The sequence below is a fragment of the Bos taurus genome, chromosome 4 (assembly GCF_002263795.3).
Source record: "Bos taurus isolate L1 Dominette 01449 registration number 42190680 breed Hereford chromosome 4, ARS-UCD2.0, whole genome shotgun sequence".
NCBI lineage: Eukaryota > Metazoa > Chordata > Mammalia > Artiodactyla > Bovidae > Bos > Bos taurus.
Window position 1 is genome coordinate 60,409,799 of NC_037331.1, and position 17,266 is coordinate 60,427,064.

Sequence of the window (17,266 nt, forward strand, 5' to 3'; positions counted from 1 at the left end):
CAATGAAAGATCTCTACTCAGTTCCTGAAGTCTCAGCAACTCCTTAAGAAAGGCTGGGCAGGGGTAGGCTATGGGGAGGTGGAGACAGGAGGTGCTGGCAGAAGAATCTAAACCAAGAAGTGACCCCGTTACTGATGAGTCCTCTAAGGATTTGCAGCTGAAAAGACTGGCAACTTTTCTAATACTTGGGACAATCTTTTTTGTTTTGTCCATAAAGCTATATTCTATGTAGGCACTCTTGAGTGGCAAGATGTTCTGCTCCAGCCAGAATGAGACTTCACGATAATTAAAACAAGAGGACCATTGAAGTGTCATGGGTGGGAGGGAGTGTGAGCTTGACAGGGAAAGACCCACTGTCTCCCTGCCCCATTGGCTCTGCTTCGCATCAGAACGTCTCATATGGCTATCAGCAGAACATCTCTTGTAGCTATCAACCCAGAGGCCTGAGGTGAAGAATCAGGGGGCTCGTTTTCACAGGACTTTGCATCAGGGGCACTTGCAATGGTTGTGTAATTTCATCTCCATCTTTATGATGTTCTAAACCTTGAACATGCACACTGTTTTAGACTGTTGTTTCCTTTATCTTTTCTTAGTATTGAGCTGTTTATCTTCCTGTGTCCTTTTCTTAGAACTAGGTCAATTTTGTTACCTTATACTTCATAGGAAAGAAAATAGGAAACAGAATGGGAAGTAAGGAAGGTGTTTGACATTTACTCTCATTCTTCCCTCGAAAGACTGAATGTGGCTTCTTCTGAAACCATCTTACATCCTTGGTGTCATGAAGCACCTCTTCAACATCTCTCTCTCTCTGATTCCTTTTCTTTATCCCTGCTTTCTGTTTCTTGCTCCAATATATCTGATATGTTCAGTGCTTGGCGATTTGCAAAGCACCTCCTCATGTTCCTTATGCTATGATCATGTCCTCACACCTGTGTGAGGAAGGCAAGTCTTAATTCTACTTGAGGACCAGAATATAGTCTAGAGAGGAAAGGAACTTGTTGGCAAGTGTAGGATCCAGGACTTGAACTCCAGCCCACAGATCCCTTAGCTAATATTCATTTCCTCTACCAGAGCTGCTTTGCCAAGTGCAAGGCTAAGATGAAGTTTTTAAAAGTGCACAGAAAAAAAAAATAGCCAAGCTATAGCATCTACTGTGTTTGTTTTCAAGCCTTAAGAAGCATCATTAGAAGCTGCAGAGCGGAACTGTGGGCTTTTGTGGGGATGAGGTTAGGCAGCAGGGGAGGGGAAATGCTTCCTCAGGGCCTTTGGTGGCTTATTCATGCTTAGTCGCTCAGTTGCATGCGACAGTTTGGACCCCATGAACTGTACACTGCTAGGCTCCTCTGTCCATGGAGTTTCCCAAGCAAGAATACTGGAGCAGGTTGTCATTTGCAGTAGGTTTCCATTTCCTCCTGCAGGGGATCTTCCTGACCCAGGGATCAAACCCGCATCTCCTACATCTCCTGCATTGGCAGGCGGGTTCTTTAAACCTGAGCTACCTGGGAAGCCCCTTTGGAAGCTCACATCTATGTAAAACCTAACCCATATCCACAGCAAGCAGCAGGCAGCACTTGTAAGAGGCAGAGCTGGGGTTTTGCTTTGGTCATCATCTATTAATAGAAGAAGATAACAGCCCCTGAATACCAAGTAGAAAGAGCTTTGAATAAACAGCTGACTCCTCAGAGATGCTGTTTATTTCTTTTTTTTTTAATTAAAAGAGTCTGTTATTGAAACATAGTTGACTTGCAATGTCATGTTAGTTTCAGGTGTACAGCAAAGTAATAGATAGATAGATACATTTCACATTCTTTTCCCTTATAGGTTATTACAAAATATTGAATATATTTCCCTATGCTATACAGTGGGTCCTTGCCAATTATCTGTTTTATGCGTAGCAGTGTGTATATGTTAATCCCAAACTACTAATTTATCCCCTTCATCTGCTTTGGTAACCACAAGTGACCATGTCTATGTCTGTGGGTCTATTTCTTTTGGGGGTATAAGTTCATTTATAGCATTCATTTTTTTTTTAGATCCCACACATAAGTGATATTAAATGGTATTTGTCTTCCTCTGTTTGACTTACTTCACTTAGCATGATAATCTCTAGGCCCATCCATGTTGCTGAAAGTGGCATTATTTTATTCTTTTTTATGACTTAGTTTATTCTTTTTTATGACTTAGTAGTATTCCATCGTATCTATGCACCACATCTTCTTTATTCATTTCTCTGTCAATGGACATTTACATTGTTTCCATGTCTTGGATATTGTAAATAGTGCTGCTATGAACATAGAAGTGCATATGTTTTTTTGAATTATAGTTTTCTCCACACATATACTTAGGAGTGGGGCTGCAGGATTCTATGGTAGTTCTATTTTTAGTTTTTAAGGAACCTCCATACTGTTCTCCAAGAGAAGGCAATGGCAACCCACTCCAGTACTCTTGCCTGGAAAATCCCATGGACGGAGGAGCCTGGTAGGCTGCAGTCCATGGGGTCGCTGAGGGTCAGGCACGACAGAGCGATTTCACTTTCACTTTTCACTTTCATGCATTGGAGAAGGAAATGGCAACCCACTCCAGTGTTCTTGCCTGGAGAATCCCAGGGACCGGGGAGCCTGGTGAGCTGCCGTCTATGGGGTCGCACAGAGTCGGACATGACTGAAGCAATGCAGCAGCAGCAGCAGCATACTGTTCTCCATAGTGACTGTATCAATTTATAGTCCTACCAAGAGAGTAGGAGGGTTCCTTTTTCCCTACACCCTCTCCAGCATTGATTGTTTGTAGATTTTCATTGATGGCCATTCTGATTGGTGAGAGGTGATTCCTGATGCAGTTTCTCTCTTGCAAGGAGGGACAGAGGCCCTTTGCCCCATCCTAGGACCTACAGTACTGAAATGTTGGATTTCATGTTTGTTTCAGCAGATGTGTGAACACAAGAAGATTTTATTATGCTTTTGACAACAATTCTTAAAGCCTAAAGAGAGTCTTAAGGGACCACTTCAGTTAAGTCCAAAAGGCCAAGTGATTCTAAATTAATGTTTGACCATGACTTTGTTCCAAATAAGACTGTTAAGTGCTTGTCAAGTTCAAATATTTTGCTCCTGCTTTGACTTCATATCTTTACTTCTCAAGGCTCTGCTATGACGTTCTGAAGTTTCATTTCCCTTGCTTTCCAGTAATTATAAGAAACTCTTATCTTTATTTTTATTATTATATACCTTTATGCTTATTGTATAGAGAGAAGCTATGAAAATACAAAAGAAATCTCCTGTATGTATATACATTGGCATCATCACTTGGGCATGGGACTAAAAAGCACCATGGTCCACCAGAGCTCTGGTAAAGTCATAAAAACTTGTCAGAGCTATTTCATGGGGGAGGCCATGAACCAGCCTTATCCCTATCCTGGCCCCTGAAGTAGGCAGGAGGCTACCAGCCTCCAGCTGCTTCTCCAGTGATGCTCTGTCTGTTAGAATGATCTGCTAGACAGGAACTCATTGTAGTTGGATGAAGTCTAAATGCTGCCACAGTGGCTCATGGGATAAACCCACAACAAAGAAAATGCAGAGAACCATGTATGATTGTATTCATTCATTCATTCACTTAACAAGTATGTATTGAGTAACTCCTTCCTGCAAGGTCCCGAGGTGCTGGGACAGGCAGAGAAACAGAGACACTTGGTTGTCCCTGTGCCAGGCTTCAAAGCTGAGATTAGCAGGGATTATCAGGGACTGTGCTTAGTGCCAGGTGAGAGGAAGCGCAGGCGGGTAGATTGTCACAAAAGCACATAGGAGACACATCTAACCCAAGCTTGGGGCTTAGGAATTCATATTTTAGAACTGAAAAGCAACTTTAAGGTCATCCAGTTCAAGCTTTTCATTTTGCAGATTGGGCAGTGGCTGGGCTGGATGGTTGATCTCTGGTGCAGAACACCGCTGACCATCCCCTTCCCCTCACCTGGCTGCTGCACACAGCATGGAAGCAAATCTCAGAGCCACGACAATCCCTCAAGGCGTACATCTCATTTTTATAAAATGTTTATATTTCCTGAGCAGAAAAATGCAAGCTCTGGGTGAACAAATATTTTGGAAGACTGTGTATTCAGTGGGTTGAAGAAGCTCTGTTTTCTTTCTTAGCTCTTGACTAATTATTTCAGAAGAAGGTATTTGTTACTTTCTACCTTGTGTGACTTTACAGGGCAGATAAGTTCATCCGCACAATTGACCTGAGTGGCACCCCACTCCAGTACTCTTGCCTGGAAAATCCCATGGACAGAGGAGCCTGGTGGGCTGCAGTCCATGGGGTTGCCAAGAGTTGGACACGACTGAGCGACTTCACTTTCCTTTTTCACTTTCACACATTGGAGAAAGAAATGGCAACCCACTTCAGTGTTCTTGCCTAGAGAATCCCAGGGACGGCGGAGCCTGGTGGGCTGCCGTCTATGGGGTCGCACAGAGTCGGACACGACTGAAGTGACTTAGCAGCAGCAGTAGCAATGGATATAAAAAGCTTAATAAGTCCCCAAATAGATCATTTGCCATGATGTTGGGGGAGGGGGAGGGGAGCTGCAGGGACAGACACCATGGAAGCAGAGTAGCAAAATGTGGAAAGCGCAGACCCAGGAGCTAACAGACCCGGGATCAGATTCCCAGGCCATCGCTTGCAAATGTGGCTCCTCAGTCAAGTTCTATCACCCATTCTAAACCTGTTTTTCTCATTTCTAAAAACAGTTAATAAAATGTCTACACTGTTGAGTTGTTCAGAGGACTCAGTGAAGTAATACATGAAAAGCCCTTAGTATATGCCCTGCACTTAACAAACACTCTGAGAATTAGTCACTCTTATTATGAGTCGATAACCAGAATTTAACAAGTTGTCTCACTATCAATATAGAAATGGTAAAACTGACACTGTGAATATATTCGTTTACACCTCATCTTATCTCGGAGTGTACAGTACAGGTAGGTGAGGAAGAAAAAGGAAAAGCAGATAGAGCCAGGACTTCCTGTCCTGCAAATCTACATCCTTGTTAAAGACTGGTCACAAGCTTCGCTCATGGCTTTCATAGCCAATGCCAGTGTTCAATGCAGCCTCTGTTCTAGGTGAACACAGGTCCAGAAAGGAGGCTCACCAGTCTAGTGGTGCTGTCTGTCCTCTGCATATGTCACCGGCCTCATTGGGCTTAGACTTGGAATTCTCTTCCGGAAACAGTGCTAGACTTTGAACTGCCCTTCATACACTCATTTATTCTACCTCCATTAATCTTCCTCCTTTTATTTATTTACAAAGCTTTTAGCTAGAAATAGAGGAATATTTATCAAAGCAGAGCTAGTGAACCCATGACCTTGACCTCATTGACCCCAAGCTGAGAATGTCAAAGCCCAATTTCAGCCCATGTTTATTACCAGGATTCCCCCAGAGGTCATATCTCATTCACAGAAACACCATGTAGGGATTACATATGTTTTCCTAATATGAGTGAAGTCTGCAGCTACTGAGCCCATTTGCGGGAAAGAAGAGGACATCACTTACAAAAAAGAAAAAAGCTATTCCATTTCCCTCATTGCCTAAACATGTTTTGGGGTCCTTGGGGTTCATAACAAGAAAAGGTAACCTTTGTAGCAGCAGATCCGCTTATTCTGACAGTCCATCCCCAGAGATGGTTCATAACAGAAGGTGCTATGATGACAACATCTGCCTCTTACACTAAAAATCATAAATCATCAAGTTCTTTCAGTTATTCCTCCTTCTGGTCCTCATCTCTGCATCCTCATCTCCATTTTAATAGTTAACTCTAGCCTAGGAAAACTATTCTTTAAAGGTGCATCTCTAACCTAAGAATTGATGAAATTCCCAGTTTCTCTCTCCCATGATTTCTCCACCTCATTACCCCGACTTGAAGCCAGAAGCAGTGATTTACTGTCATGTGTGACTACCTTGGCTATCTTCCACCTTCTTGTCCATTCAGAGCAGGGTTCATCAAAACTGCAATTCTGAGTCCATTCTACAAAAACTGAATGCTGATAATAGGTAATGTTAGTGATCTGAATGCCTGAGATAAGACCCTGTGAGACCCACACCAGAAGAGAAGATGCACAGAGAGCAGATGCACCAAGCTGTACCATTGGGGTGAATATCCACATTCAGCTTTAAAACTGGTCAGATGGAACAGTATCAAATGCCCTGGTATTTGAGGCCATTTAAGTCCAAATATGTATCAACAGCTTACTAGCATACCTGGTTAGATGGCCAGATCCTTTCATATCGCTTTTTATTCTTTATTTTTTTCTCAGGAGTGAATAGAAGCAGTTTGCACAAGAAACACTTGATTGTGTACTCCTATTCAGGGCTTCACTTCTGTAAGCTATTTCTCCATCTGTGAGATGGGACTGATGATATTAATACCTGTTCCCACAAGTCGGGGGTTCTTTGGTGGGGAGGAGAGAAGGGTGTTAAATGAGCTACATTTGCCTAGTACACTGCCTGGCTCATAGCACACACTGACTGAATGTGTAGGGCCTTTCATACCTGGGAACAGAATACCACGTGAAGATAGATTGCTTATGATCCAGAGTAGCCCAGAGTTAAGGCTGAAGCTTACGAAAAATGTGAGCCTTGACTACACATGGGCACAAGAAATGTTTGTCCTGAGGAAAGGCGAGAATATTATCTAAGCAAATCCAGAAACGCTTGGCATTCCTGCCCAGCGCTTACAGCTCACTTATACTCACACTATCCCCTTTGGAAGGAAACATTCTTGTTCCCATTTTACGAATGAGGAGAGACTTAGAGGAGCTACATGAAATGCCAGTTATGAGCAGAGCCTAGATGGAAATCCTGATCTTTTGAATTTGGGTCACTGCTTTCAACACTGCTCTGAGGGCTAGACTCTAGGTCTCTCTATACATCTTCAACTAGAAAAACTCTAGCTTTAATATACTCAAATATGAGGGTGCTACCTAAAATTTCACAAGATAAAAAAATCTCTGCTCTTGAGAAAAAAAAAAGGGTTCACAACCCACTGTACTCATCTTTACAGCATAGTACATCTAAACCTAAATTACATTGTATTAGCCTGAGACAAGATGCAAATCCTTAATTTATGCCCTCATTATCCCCATCTCTATGGGCTAAAATCTCGGACGATATGTTATTCCGCTTTGTAAGTGGTCCTTTGCTTCACCCAACACTGTGTTTGCTGTACAATAGTCACCACATGGTTGTCCATCACTCCTGTTTGGTCAGATCACACATGTAGTCTAGGAGTTTATCTATCTGCTGTACGGAGTAGAATATGACCAGTAATTCATTGTCTCAGAAGAACTAAGTGAATTTTTGCATAAATTTGTATCTGTGACTTTATAAAACAAGAGACAAAATGTCTCTGGAGACATCAGTCTAGAAAAACGTCACTGAAGTGATTGGGGCTCTTGTGGGTATTCTGTAAAAGTCAGAGAATCTATACAGTTACTACAGCAGACAACCCTGTTTACTGATGCTTAATAAATGATTCTCTAAAGCACCAACCTAGGAGGTCTGGGGATGTTCAGGAAAAGATGGAGCTTTTACGCACCTGCCCTCTCTGCCATGGTGCCCTTTCAGACAAGTGCTTTTCTCAAGGTGGGTTGTGGAATATGTGTTTATCCTTTCACAGGGAACTAAAGGAGAAGATCCAGCCAGAAATCTTGGAGCTGATCAAACAACAACGCCTGAACCGCCTCGTAGAAGGGACCTGCTTTAGGAAACTCAACTGCCGGCGGAGGCAAGGTATTGTTTCCAGACCTAGCAAGGAAGAACAGTGGCCTGCTCCCTAAGGAATCACATGGGTATGGGTGTTCGTTTAAGGGTCGGCTAAGCAGCATTGTACTCAGAATAAGAATAGCTCTAACTTATTCCAGGTAAGTTTTAATTTCCCATATAGACCCAGGAAGAATCAAAATCTAAAATCAGCAGAAGACCCGTGGAACTGAAGAGTCACCTGAACCATTTCATGCCTCATGTCTGCCAGAAGTGGTCCCACAACAGCTAACATTACTGAGTGTTTACCATGTGCCAGGCTCTCACTTGACCCATGTTAATGCATGTCATCTTTCCAGTAACCTTAGGAAGTAGCTACTGTGATTACACCCAGTTTACAGATAGATAAACTAAGGCAGTGAGGGAAACTAAAGCAGTGGGGTACAAAGTAACTTGCCCAGTCACAGAAAGTAGGGATTTAAACTCCAGCATCTCTCTGGCCCTAACCTTTAATGATTCACTATGCTGTCAGGAATGCTAGCATCCACTGTTGGTGATTTGATCTTGGAATTTTCAGCATGGATGGCCCTTGTTTTCAAATCCCCATACTGATTCTCTTCCAGGTCAGAATATTTTATTCATAGTATAAGTAACAGTGAACCACGGTGGGATAGAATCAGTTTTCATAATCTTGCAAGAGAAATTTCTGAATTGTCTTTATAAATTTTAATCCCAAAATATTGAGTCCAAATGGGTTCCATTAAACTAGTTCCAGTAGATGGGAAGCATGTCCAGCTGTTTCTTAGCCAGGAAGGTAAACTCCTTTGATTGCTTTCTTGACATATGGCTAATTGCAAAGTCAAAGTATTCGTATTCATACTGTCCTAGAAACAAATAGAAAATAAAATTGAAATATAAAATTCAGGGAGAGGTGAAGACATTGGGGAACAGTCAGGAAAAAGAATAAGCATTAGCAACTGTACCAAGAACAAACATCAGTTATGGCCCTGGAGAAACCCTGGCAGATATTTTTGAAATCTGATGGATGCCCTGCTTAGACACAGCGCCCGTCCACTAATGACATACATCACTTCATGTTTATACTGAGCCCATCCTCCCGGCCATTTACTTTTAATGGCTTTGTGCTGAATATTGAGTAAATTCAAAGTATTTCAAATGCAACCATTAAAAATCATATTAAGAAACGTCCAAAGGCAGAACTTCCTTGACAAATGAAAATGCAGGTCATTCCCAGGGGATAAGAAACCCTCACTGATGACAGTGAGCTTCAGGCTGGGCCTCAGGAGAGGACAATGGGCAGAATAAGAAAGAGCTGAGTTACAGCTGGGACTGAGAAAGGCTCACAGTAGGAGGAGGGCACTTACCTCTTCCATTCAGCCATGGAAGGACTGGCTCACTGCTCCTTCTTTGCTGCATCACCTGCATTTGGGCACCTTCATCAGAGTGGATGGTGCTCCAGGAAAAGAGTGTGGTACAGTGAGGAGAACAGGAGCCCTGGAGCCAGATACAGTGAGTGCCATCCGGCCTCTTCCTCTGTCCAGCTCCATGACCTTGGGCAGTTCCCCCATGAAATGGGGATAACAATGCCTGTCTCTTGAATTTACTGTGAGGAAGAAAAGTGGTCATGAATGCATCTCTTAGAAAGCAGCTAAAAAAGGGGGGGTGGGGTGGGGGGGAGTAGAAGGTAGTTACTCTTTTATTCTGGAAGACCCTGTAGGAAAGAACAAGGAGCTGGGGGTGAGAAGGCTTGGTTCTAGGCTTCTCAACTCTGTGAGGAACCACTTGAGTGTCTTTTGGCAGGACACATGACCTCTCAGGTCCACAATTTCTCATCCGTTAAGTGGGAGTACAAGATCAGATGATCTGTTATTTCAGTTAGCCGGATTGTCTGTTATATGCCCTGATCACCTCGTTGCCTTTGGCAAAATCAATAGTCAGGGTGTATTGCCCACATTAGGTAATTTATAAAGTTTTTATGTACTTGACACTGGGGAGAGAGCACGAAGTGGGGGAGGGGAAAGGTAGCAAATATACCCATGCCACCAAATGCCCCCATTCATGGCCAGCTATTGATACAATTCTTCTGAATATAATAATAATTCAAAGAAGCTAATTTAACCTTCCAGTCTACTCCACCACAAGACTTCCTTTTCTAGGCTGAAATGAGTAGATTCTATTAGAATAATTCTGTTTCTAGATGTCATAATTACAGTTTTTTTGGCCAAAAAAGCGTTATTTCCAAATGTTCAACTTTTTCAGTTTTCTAAAAATGAATTACCTAATGAACAAAAAATGATTAGCATCTAGACTATAAATTTATTAGTTAAACTCCCTAGGGAGCATGACCATCTGTGTTTAGTATAAAATCATCCTTCCGAGTGCAGAAAGGAAGGCTTTTTGGGGTTTGGTAAATTGATTTAAAATCTGGTGACTAGCTTTGTGTGCTTAAAAATAGAGATTCAAAGCAGACTGTGCTGAAATTGGTTTCCTATCACCCCATCCAAACATTCCATTCAGATTTACACACATTAATGAGGACATGGAGAAGGCAATGGCAGCCCACTCCAGTACTCTCGCCTGGAAAATCCCATGGACAGAGGAGCCTGGTAGGCTGCAGTCCATGGGGTCGCTAAGAGTCAGACACGACTGAGCGGCTTCACTTTCACTTCTCACTTTCATGCATTGGAGAAGGAAATGGCAACCCACTCCAGTATTCTTGCCTGGAGAATCCCAGGGACGGCAGAGCCTGGTGGGCTGCTGTCTATGGGGTCGCACAGAGTCGAATACAGCTGAGGCAACTTAGCAGCAGCAGCAGCAGCAGGTGTAAAATTATTTGAGAAGTAAAATTATTTCTCAAAGTCCTTTTGAGAAAGGTAAGATATGAGACGGGGACACCCATGAAATATATCCCTGGTTAAAGAGCAAGTACAAAGGGCCCATGCATGACCACACTCCCTCTAAACTTGTCCGACAGGGAGTTAGACACAGATGAGTGGATTTACGTATTAACTTTCTAGGGGAAAGTAGGAAAGAGGCTCCTGTCCACCCAGCTGGAAAGGGGAGGAGCAGATGTAGAGCCCTTTATCATGCAATGTTTGGCTAGAAGGTCCCTGAGTTTCTACTTGCCCATCATTCTGTCTGCCTCATTTGCAACTCTGCTGCTTGGTTAGTCCAATAGAGATATATACAAATGTGGATTTCTGGGAATTGTGACCACAGAAGAACTGAGAAGCAGTAAATCATGGGAGATGCACCATGCTGCGTCCATGTCCTGCCTCCCTGCCTGGTAGCTGGTTAGCCTTGGGCAACCTAATAAATCTCTCTGTGCTTCTCTTTCCTCATCTGTCAAGTGAAGACATCAGTTTCTACATCAAATTGTTTCGAGAGTTAAATAAAATCAGGCACGCATAGCGCTTAGTCTAGTGCTCAGCACATTGTCAAACATTCATTAATGATATTTAGTATTTTAATTTATAGTTACTCAGAATATACATTCTTATTTTTTGATTTTTAAAGATTTTTTTTTTGGATGTGGACTATTTTTAAAGCCTTTACTGAATTTGTTACAATACTGTTTCTGTTTTACGTTTTGTTTTTTTGGCCACGAGGCATGTGGGATCTTAGCTCCTCAACCAGGGATTGAACGTGCATTGGAAGTCTTAACCACTGGACCACGAGGGAAGTCCCTAGAATATAGGTTTTTAAACATAGGCCATGGACTGGTAGTGACTGTCATATATCTGCTTCACTCTGTCCCGCACTCACTGTGGAGTGTGAAAGGCTTTTGTCCACAGTCCTTTATGATAAATTTGCCTTGTATCTGTGTTCCCTGGGCTTCTCAAGAGAGTTTTAATGAAATCTCAGAAGCTGCCTACATTCAAGCCATTATTTGCTTCGTGAGACTCTATAGGCTCAGAACTGCCTCCTATTTTCCTTCCTTTTCAGAGATTAGGGTCTTTCAGAATCACTTGCATTGAATAGTCTTGATTAGAGCCCAGGGCTACACATTGGAGTGTCATTTTCAAGAAATCATAGCATGAAATTTCTACTTCTCTTTAAAGACAGTGCCCATTTTGTTGACCAGCATCCCTTCTCTAAGCATTAACTTGACAAATATAACTTGAAACCCAGGGATGAACAAAACATGCACCCAGAGGAGTTGGCGTGCTCCTGCACTTCAGCCACAGTTGCTGTACCTGCCTTGCCCTTTCATTTCACTCCAGAGACCTGCAGTCAAGTGGTACATTCAGCCCATTTGGGGGCACCTGTTGTTTCTTCCTCTTGGACTTAAGTGTTCTTTTAATATTCCATTAAACTTTATCATCAATGGCACCCCACTCCAGCACTCTTGTCTGGAAAATCCCGTGGACGGAGGAACCTGGTGGGCTGCAGTCCATGGGGTCGAGAAGAGTCAGACATGACTGAGCCACTTCCCTTTCACTTTTCACTTTCCTGCATTGGAGAAGGAAATGGCAACCTACTCCAGTGTTCTTGCCTGGAGAATCCCAGGGACGGTGGAGCCTGGTGGGCTGCCGTCTATGGGGTCGCACAGAGTCGGACACGACTAAAGCGACTTAGCAGCAGCAGCAGCAAACCTTATTATAACTCATTTTTACAAAAAAAGGCAAATATGTATAAAATGTACATTGTCAAAAGAATAAAAGCCAGATTATTTTCAGGAAAAAAGGCACTTTCCAATAGATCAGAATAACAGATAATCATCCAGTAGTGTGGATGAGAGGGGTTACTGTTAACTGAAAGATACCAAGGTACTGATACTTGAGAGCTGGCTCTGTGAAAGATGAATGACAGGTACTCTATATATGTTTTACTCATATAACTTTTAGTGTTATCTAACAAAGGAACCATAGGAGTCCATAAGGATTTTTATAATTTGGCCAAGACTCCATAGCTGATGTGTCAAGGCCAGGTGTGTAACTAAGGTTTGTGGACTCCAAAGCATCAGTTAAGCTAAACCATCTTGAAGATATCTTCAGGGCTCTGGAGTTATCTTTTGCTGTGAAACAAGAGTCTCCGGGGAGGCAGAATTCTGACTCAAAACAGGAGTCTCTATTCTGAAAAATGTTCAGTGTAGTGAGGAAGATTTGAAAGGCAGAATGACCTTCATTCTGTATCTGTGGTTGTTGTCTTCCTTCACTGAACTCAAGAATATTTCCCTTTAAACACATCGCTAGGATCGCTGATGTTTTTGTAACGTGGGAAGGTTTGAAGCGGACCTTCCCCTGAGCACACCGAAGACATTGCACATTTTAGGTTAACCTAGGAAAGACTCAAAATCTTAGTGGAAATGCCATAAGAATTGGCTTTAGTAAAGGTCACTTGTCTCCCAAACACAGGATTCTTAGGGCCCCCTGGGCCAGCAGCCAGCTGCCAGCTGTAGGCTTTGCACACAATACAAGGATGTCCCTGAGTCCCTGATAGAGTCAATCAGGACTCAGTTCTTGCTGTGGCCTGTGCCTCACTTTACAAACCACATTTCCTACTCAACAATGGTAGCTATTATTCAGCTTGCCCATCTGCCCTAAAGACCTGCTGGCCAACTCTACACTCATCTGCACTTTGGATACAAAGACAGGCAGTGAACTGTACTGTTCCGTATGGCTACCTATGGCTATTTGAGTTAATTAAAATTAAATAAAACTCAAAATTTCTTTCCTTACTATTAAATAAAGCAGGTACAGAGTATTTGCAGTGGTGCAGAAACTTATATCAAATATTACTGCAAGAATTACAGTTGTCAGGGGTGATTAGCTCCATAATGATCTATGTGACATTGGGAATAACTTTAATCAGCCCTGGAGACCTTCTTACCAGGCTGTGAGCTTTGAAACCAGCTTTTCTCTCTGATCCTTCAGATACACACACATGCACACACACACACATACATACACACGGGGAAAAAAGTGAAGCACAAAATTATCTCCATATTTTTAGTTTTTTAGTTTGGGGAATTAAAAATGGCTATTAATGTAGTAACATTTGTAATTGACTGAAAGACCTCCATATTAACTCCTGCTTTCTCTTTAAAGACTAGTAAACAATCTTTGTTAATGTTCTCACTGCTTCTTGCTAATTGCTTTTAGTGACACAATCCACTCATTCATTGCCCAAAGGGATTGGGGAACTAGTAACATCATGCTGGGTTTTGAAAAGAAAATACATGTTTTGCTTACCATAAAAGAAACTGCAAATCAAGCTGCCACCAGTGGCTAACACTGAAACTGTCTCACCAAACAAGTCAGTGTGCTATGCTGGCTGGAGCCGGCCTCCCTGCTTCCTTTATAGCTGCTCTGCCTTCAAGACAGACACACAAGTTACGATGCCTCTAAACCTTCCCGGAGCTAATGACTCCAGCCTTTATCCCGAGGGAGAGACTGGCTCAGTATCCACCCATTTGTCTATGAATCAAAACAACCTTCCCAAGCCCTTCAGCCCTTTTTCCAATATTCTGTTATCCATCCAAGACTTCTTGTTTGATGGGAGGAGCAGAACACATCACTCACATTGATGATGCACAGATCTTTTGCTCTCTGCCATTTTAGTGGTAGACAGAGAAAGAGGAACTTCTGTGGGATAAGAGAAGAGGTAGTCAGAGGTAGAAGGAAAACCAAAAGACAGTGTGTCTTAAAAGTCCAGAGATTCCAGGGCAGAAGAAGAGGGTGGGACAAATTGGGAAAATTTTTTGACATATATGCACTACCATGTGGAATATAGATAGCTAAAGGGAACTGCTGTATAACACAGGAAACTCAACTCAGCGCTCATGATAACCTAGAGGGGCGGGATGGAGTGGGGCGGCAGGGAGGTGTGGGGGTGGGAAGGAGATTCAACATGGAAGGGATGTATATATACATATAGTTGATTCACTTGATTGTACAGCAAAGACTAAAGCAACATTGTAAAGAAATTATACTCCAATAATAATAAATAAATACATAAATAAATATATACACACCAGGGATTTCCGGTGCCCATGCATGCTCAGTTAAGTCCAACTTTTTTGCAGTCCCATGGACTGTAGCCTGCCAGGATCCTCTGTCCATGTAATTTTTCAGGCAAGAATACTGGAGTGGGTTGCCATTTTCTTCTCCAGGAATCTTCCCAATGCAGGGATCAAACCCACGTCTCCTATGTTGGCAGGCAGATTCTTTACCACTGAGCTACCTGGGAAGCCCAGGGATTTCAGATCTGAAAACAAAGAAAAAAAAGAAGTCAAGAGAATTTAGTCCTCTGGAAGGAGGAAAATCTGTCAGCTCTAGACTGTAGTGTTATGGTAGATTTCCAGGTTTCCAGGTAGCCTTTTGTGTTTCTTTAAACAAACAGCGACTACAACATTGCAAAGATGATTGTCTTCAACCCTCATGATAAGCAGCCACTGATTTCAGTAGTCTCTGAATGTTGTTGCACAAGAGATCTCTCCTTTTCCTGTTTTTCCTTGTAGTACAGGCAGAGTTGCTGAGTCACTGTCCATATTTCCCAGACCTGAGACACAAGTGTTTCCACCATCTTTCTTTAAGTTGCCACTGAGAACTGCGGGAGCTCCTTCTCCTTGAGCTTTTCGGCTTTGTCCCTCGTGCTTGCCTTTCAGCCTGATGACTTTTGCTACATCCAGTAGAGTCCTGTGAGCACTGTAGGCACTCTGCAAATAGTCATTGGAGAAACAGACTCAACCTATTAACTAGACAAGCTATGGAGGTGTATGCAGCAAATTTCTGAAGTGTTGCAAATGAATGTAAATTGTGCATTTAGCTCCACAATATATGTTTGTACCACTTAAATTTCCTAATGCTCCCCCAAATCTGTTGAGGATGACAGTCTTCTTTGATTATGCCATATTGACTCCTGGGCTTCATGTTAGCACTGCTAGTCTCTTGAGTTTACCTCAGCTTGAGAAGTGAGGGATTTCTAGAAAGAACAGGCTTACTCAAAATAAGACCAGCATGTCCAAGTGCTACTGCTCACCAACTTCCCTCCCAGCTTTCTGTTACCCTATTACAGTTGCTCACTTAGCCAAAGTCCCACCTCAGAGGTAGCAGGGGAAGGAAAGCACTATAGAAAGTTTTTCCAGCTGTGGTCATCACAGTTTATTTAGACAAGGTGGAAGGTCCTTTGGGATGAAGAGATCTTTATAGTCCATCATGCCAGGCCCCTGAGAACGCTATTGGTACTCATGGCTGAAGCTTAGCCCACTCCTATCAAATTGCAGTTTTCCTATTGTGAATTACAAGTCAAATTCTCAAATATGTTCTCCTCATGGAAAGCTGCCTAATTGAAGTGGTTATGAATTATTCAGGGAATGATTTTATTTTCTCCCTTTGAAACGCCCTCCCTGTGTTGAGTGTATATATATAACAGAATTTTGAAAATTTAGCAATTCCAGATGTTTTCCTAGCCTTCAAATAACTTTTTCTTTCCTCTCAAATTTTTCCACTGGAGTTTAGATTTTTTTAAATCTATGGATTGCTGTATACAGACTACATTCAGGAATTCTCAAACCCTATTTATACTTGAGAAAGGAATCACAGAGGCATTTTGCTTTTGTGGATCAAGTTGGGTGTTTCCTTTGTTCACTGTGTGACTTTTGCCTCCATCTTTAAAACCTGGTTTTCTACTAAAAGAATTGTAGTTAAGACATACTTTTTGGTGAAAGCAATTTTAGATAAAAGAACATTTTTGTTAAATGTTATAGAGAGCTTTCTGGTCAGATTGGCAATTTGTATTGGGAGACAGAGTAATGGGGTGATTTGACCCAGGCCACTATGTTTGCCAACCACGTAATTGCACAAAGGGTGTACAGGTCATGGATGTTTTGTGACTTACACATCTTGACTGAGTCCTTTTGGGTCTTCATTTATCAATTTAGCCAGTAGCAACTGTGCAGCTTCTACATGGCAGGCATTGTGCCAAGGGATTGGTGCTGTGCAATCATGAAGGCCATGGCTGTCATCGGAGAGCCTTGGCTTTGTACACTGTCGGGACTGTTAAGTGTCCTGGAGTCTTCTTCTTTTGTTAATAACTGTTTATCATGTCCCCACTGGGCAAGTTGCTTGCCTAAGCTCTATGGCAGATAATGGGAATACTAAGGGATTTAACATGAGGGCACCAACCATCAAAGGAGACGCTGGAGCAGCTAAGAGGGTGGGGAGAGTCCCCTTGGCTGCAGTAATCACAGAGGGCTTCCCAGAGAAGGCAGCATCTACCCCAGCCCTGAGAGCTGCACAAAGATCACTCTCACAATTTAAGTTTCTCATCTAGAAAAAGCACTCTTTACCTCCTTCTCACTACCTCACAAGCTCATTCAAAAATTGTTATTACATTTTGAGGGAGCAGATGAAGTTAAGCTGAGGGAGTTATTTATAAGGATGATCCTAAGGTACTGGTCAAGCCTGTTCAAGGGAACTAAACTCTACGAATTAGAGAAGAGATGAATGTGACATCCTCATTCTTGGATACATTTCTGACTTGGGGTGGTTCCTCATGAATC

General features: G+C 42.4%; 1 protein-coding gene and 1 long non-coding RNA gene across 9 annotated transcripts in view; one reads left to right on the forward strand and one right to left on the reverse strand.

The window, feature by feature from the left end:
• Positions 1 to 17,266, forward strand: part of ELMO1 (engulfment and cell motility 1) — a 582,500-nt gene that overhangs the window by 541,787 nt on the left and 23,447 nt on the right. For all 8 annotated transcript variants that reach the window (XM_015469368.3, XM_015469370.3, XM_059885500.1 and 5 more), the window contains one exon: positions 7,658 to 7,770. In XM_015469368.3, coding sequence (XP_015324854.1) covers positions 7,658 to 7,770 — 113 coding nt within the window. The remainder of the gene's footprint in view (positions 1 to 7,657; positions 7,771 to 17,266) is intronic.
• LOC104972076 (uncharacterized) lies at positions 7,732 to 16,088 on the reverse strand. Its single transcript, XR_806134.4, has 3 exons — positions 14,738 to 16,088; positions 9,126 to 9,364; positions 7,732 to 8,624 (listed from the first exon to the last, which is right to left on the reverse strand). It is a non-coding gene; the product is annotated as an uncharacterized lncRNA (long non-coding RNA).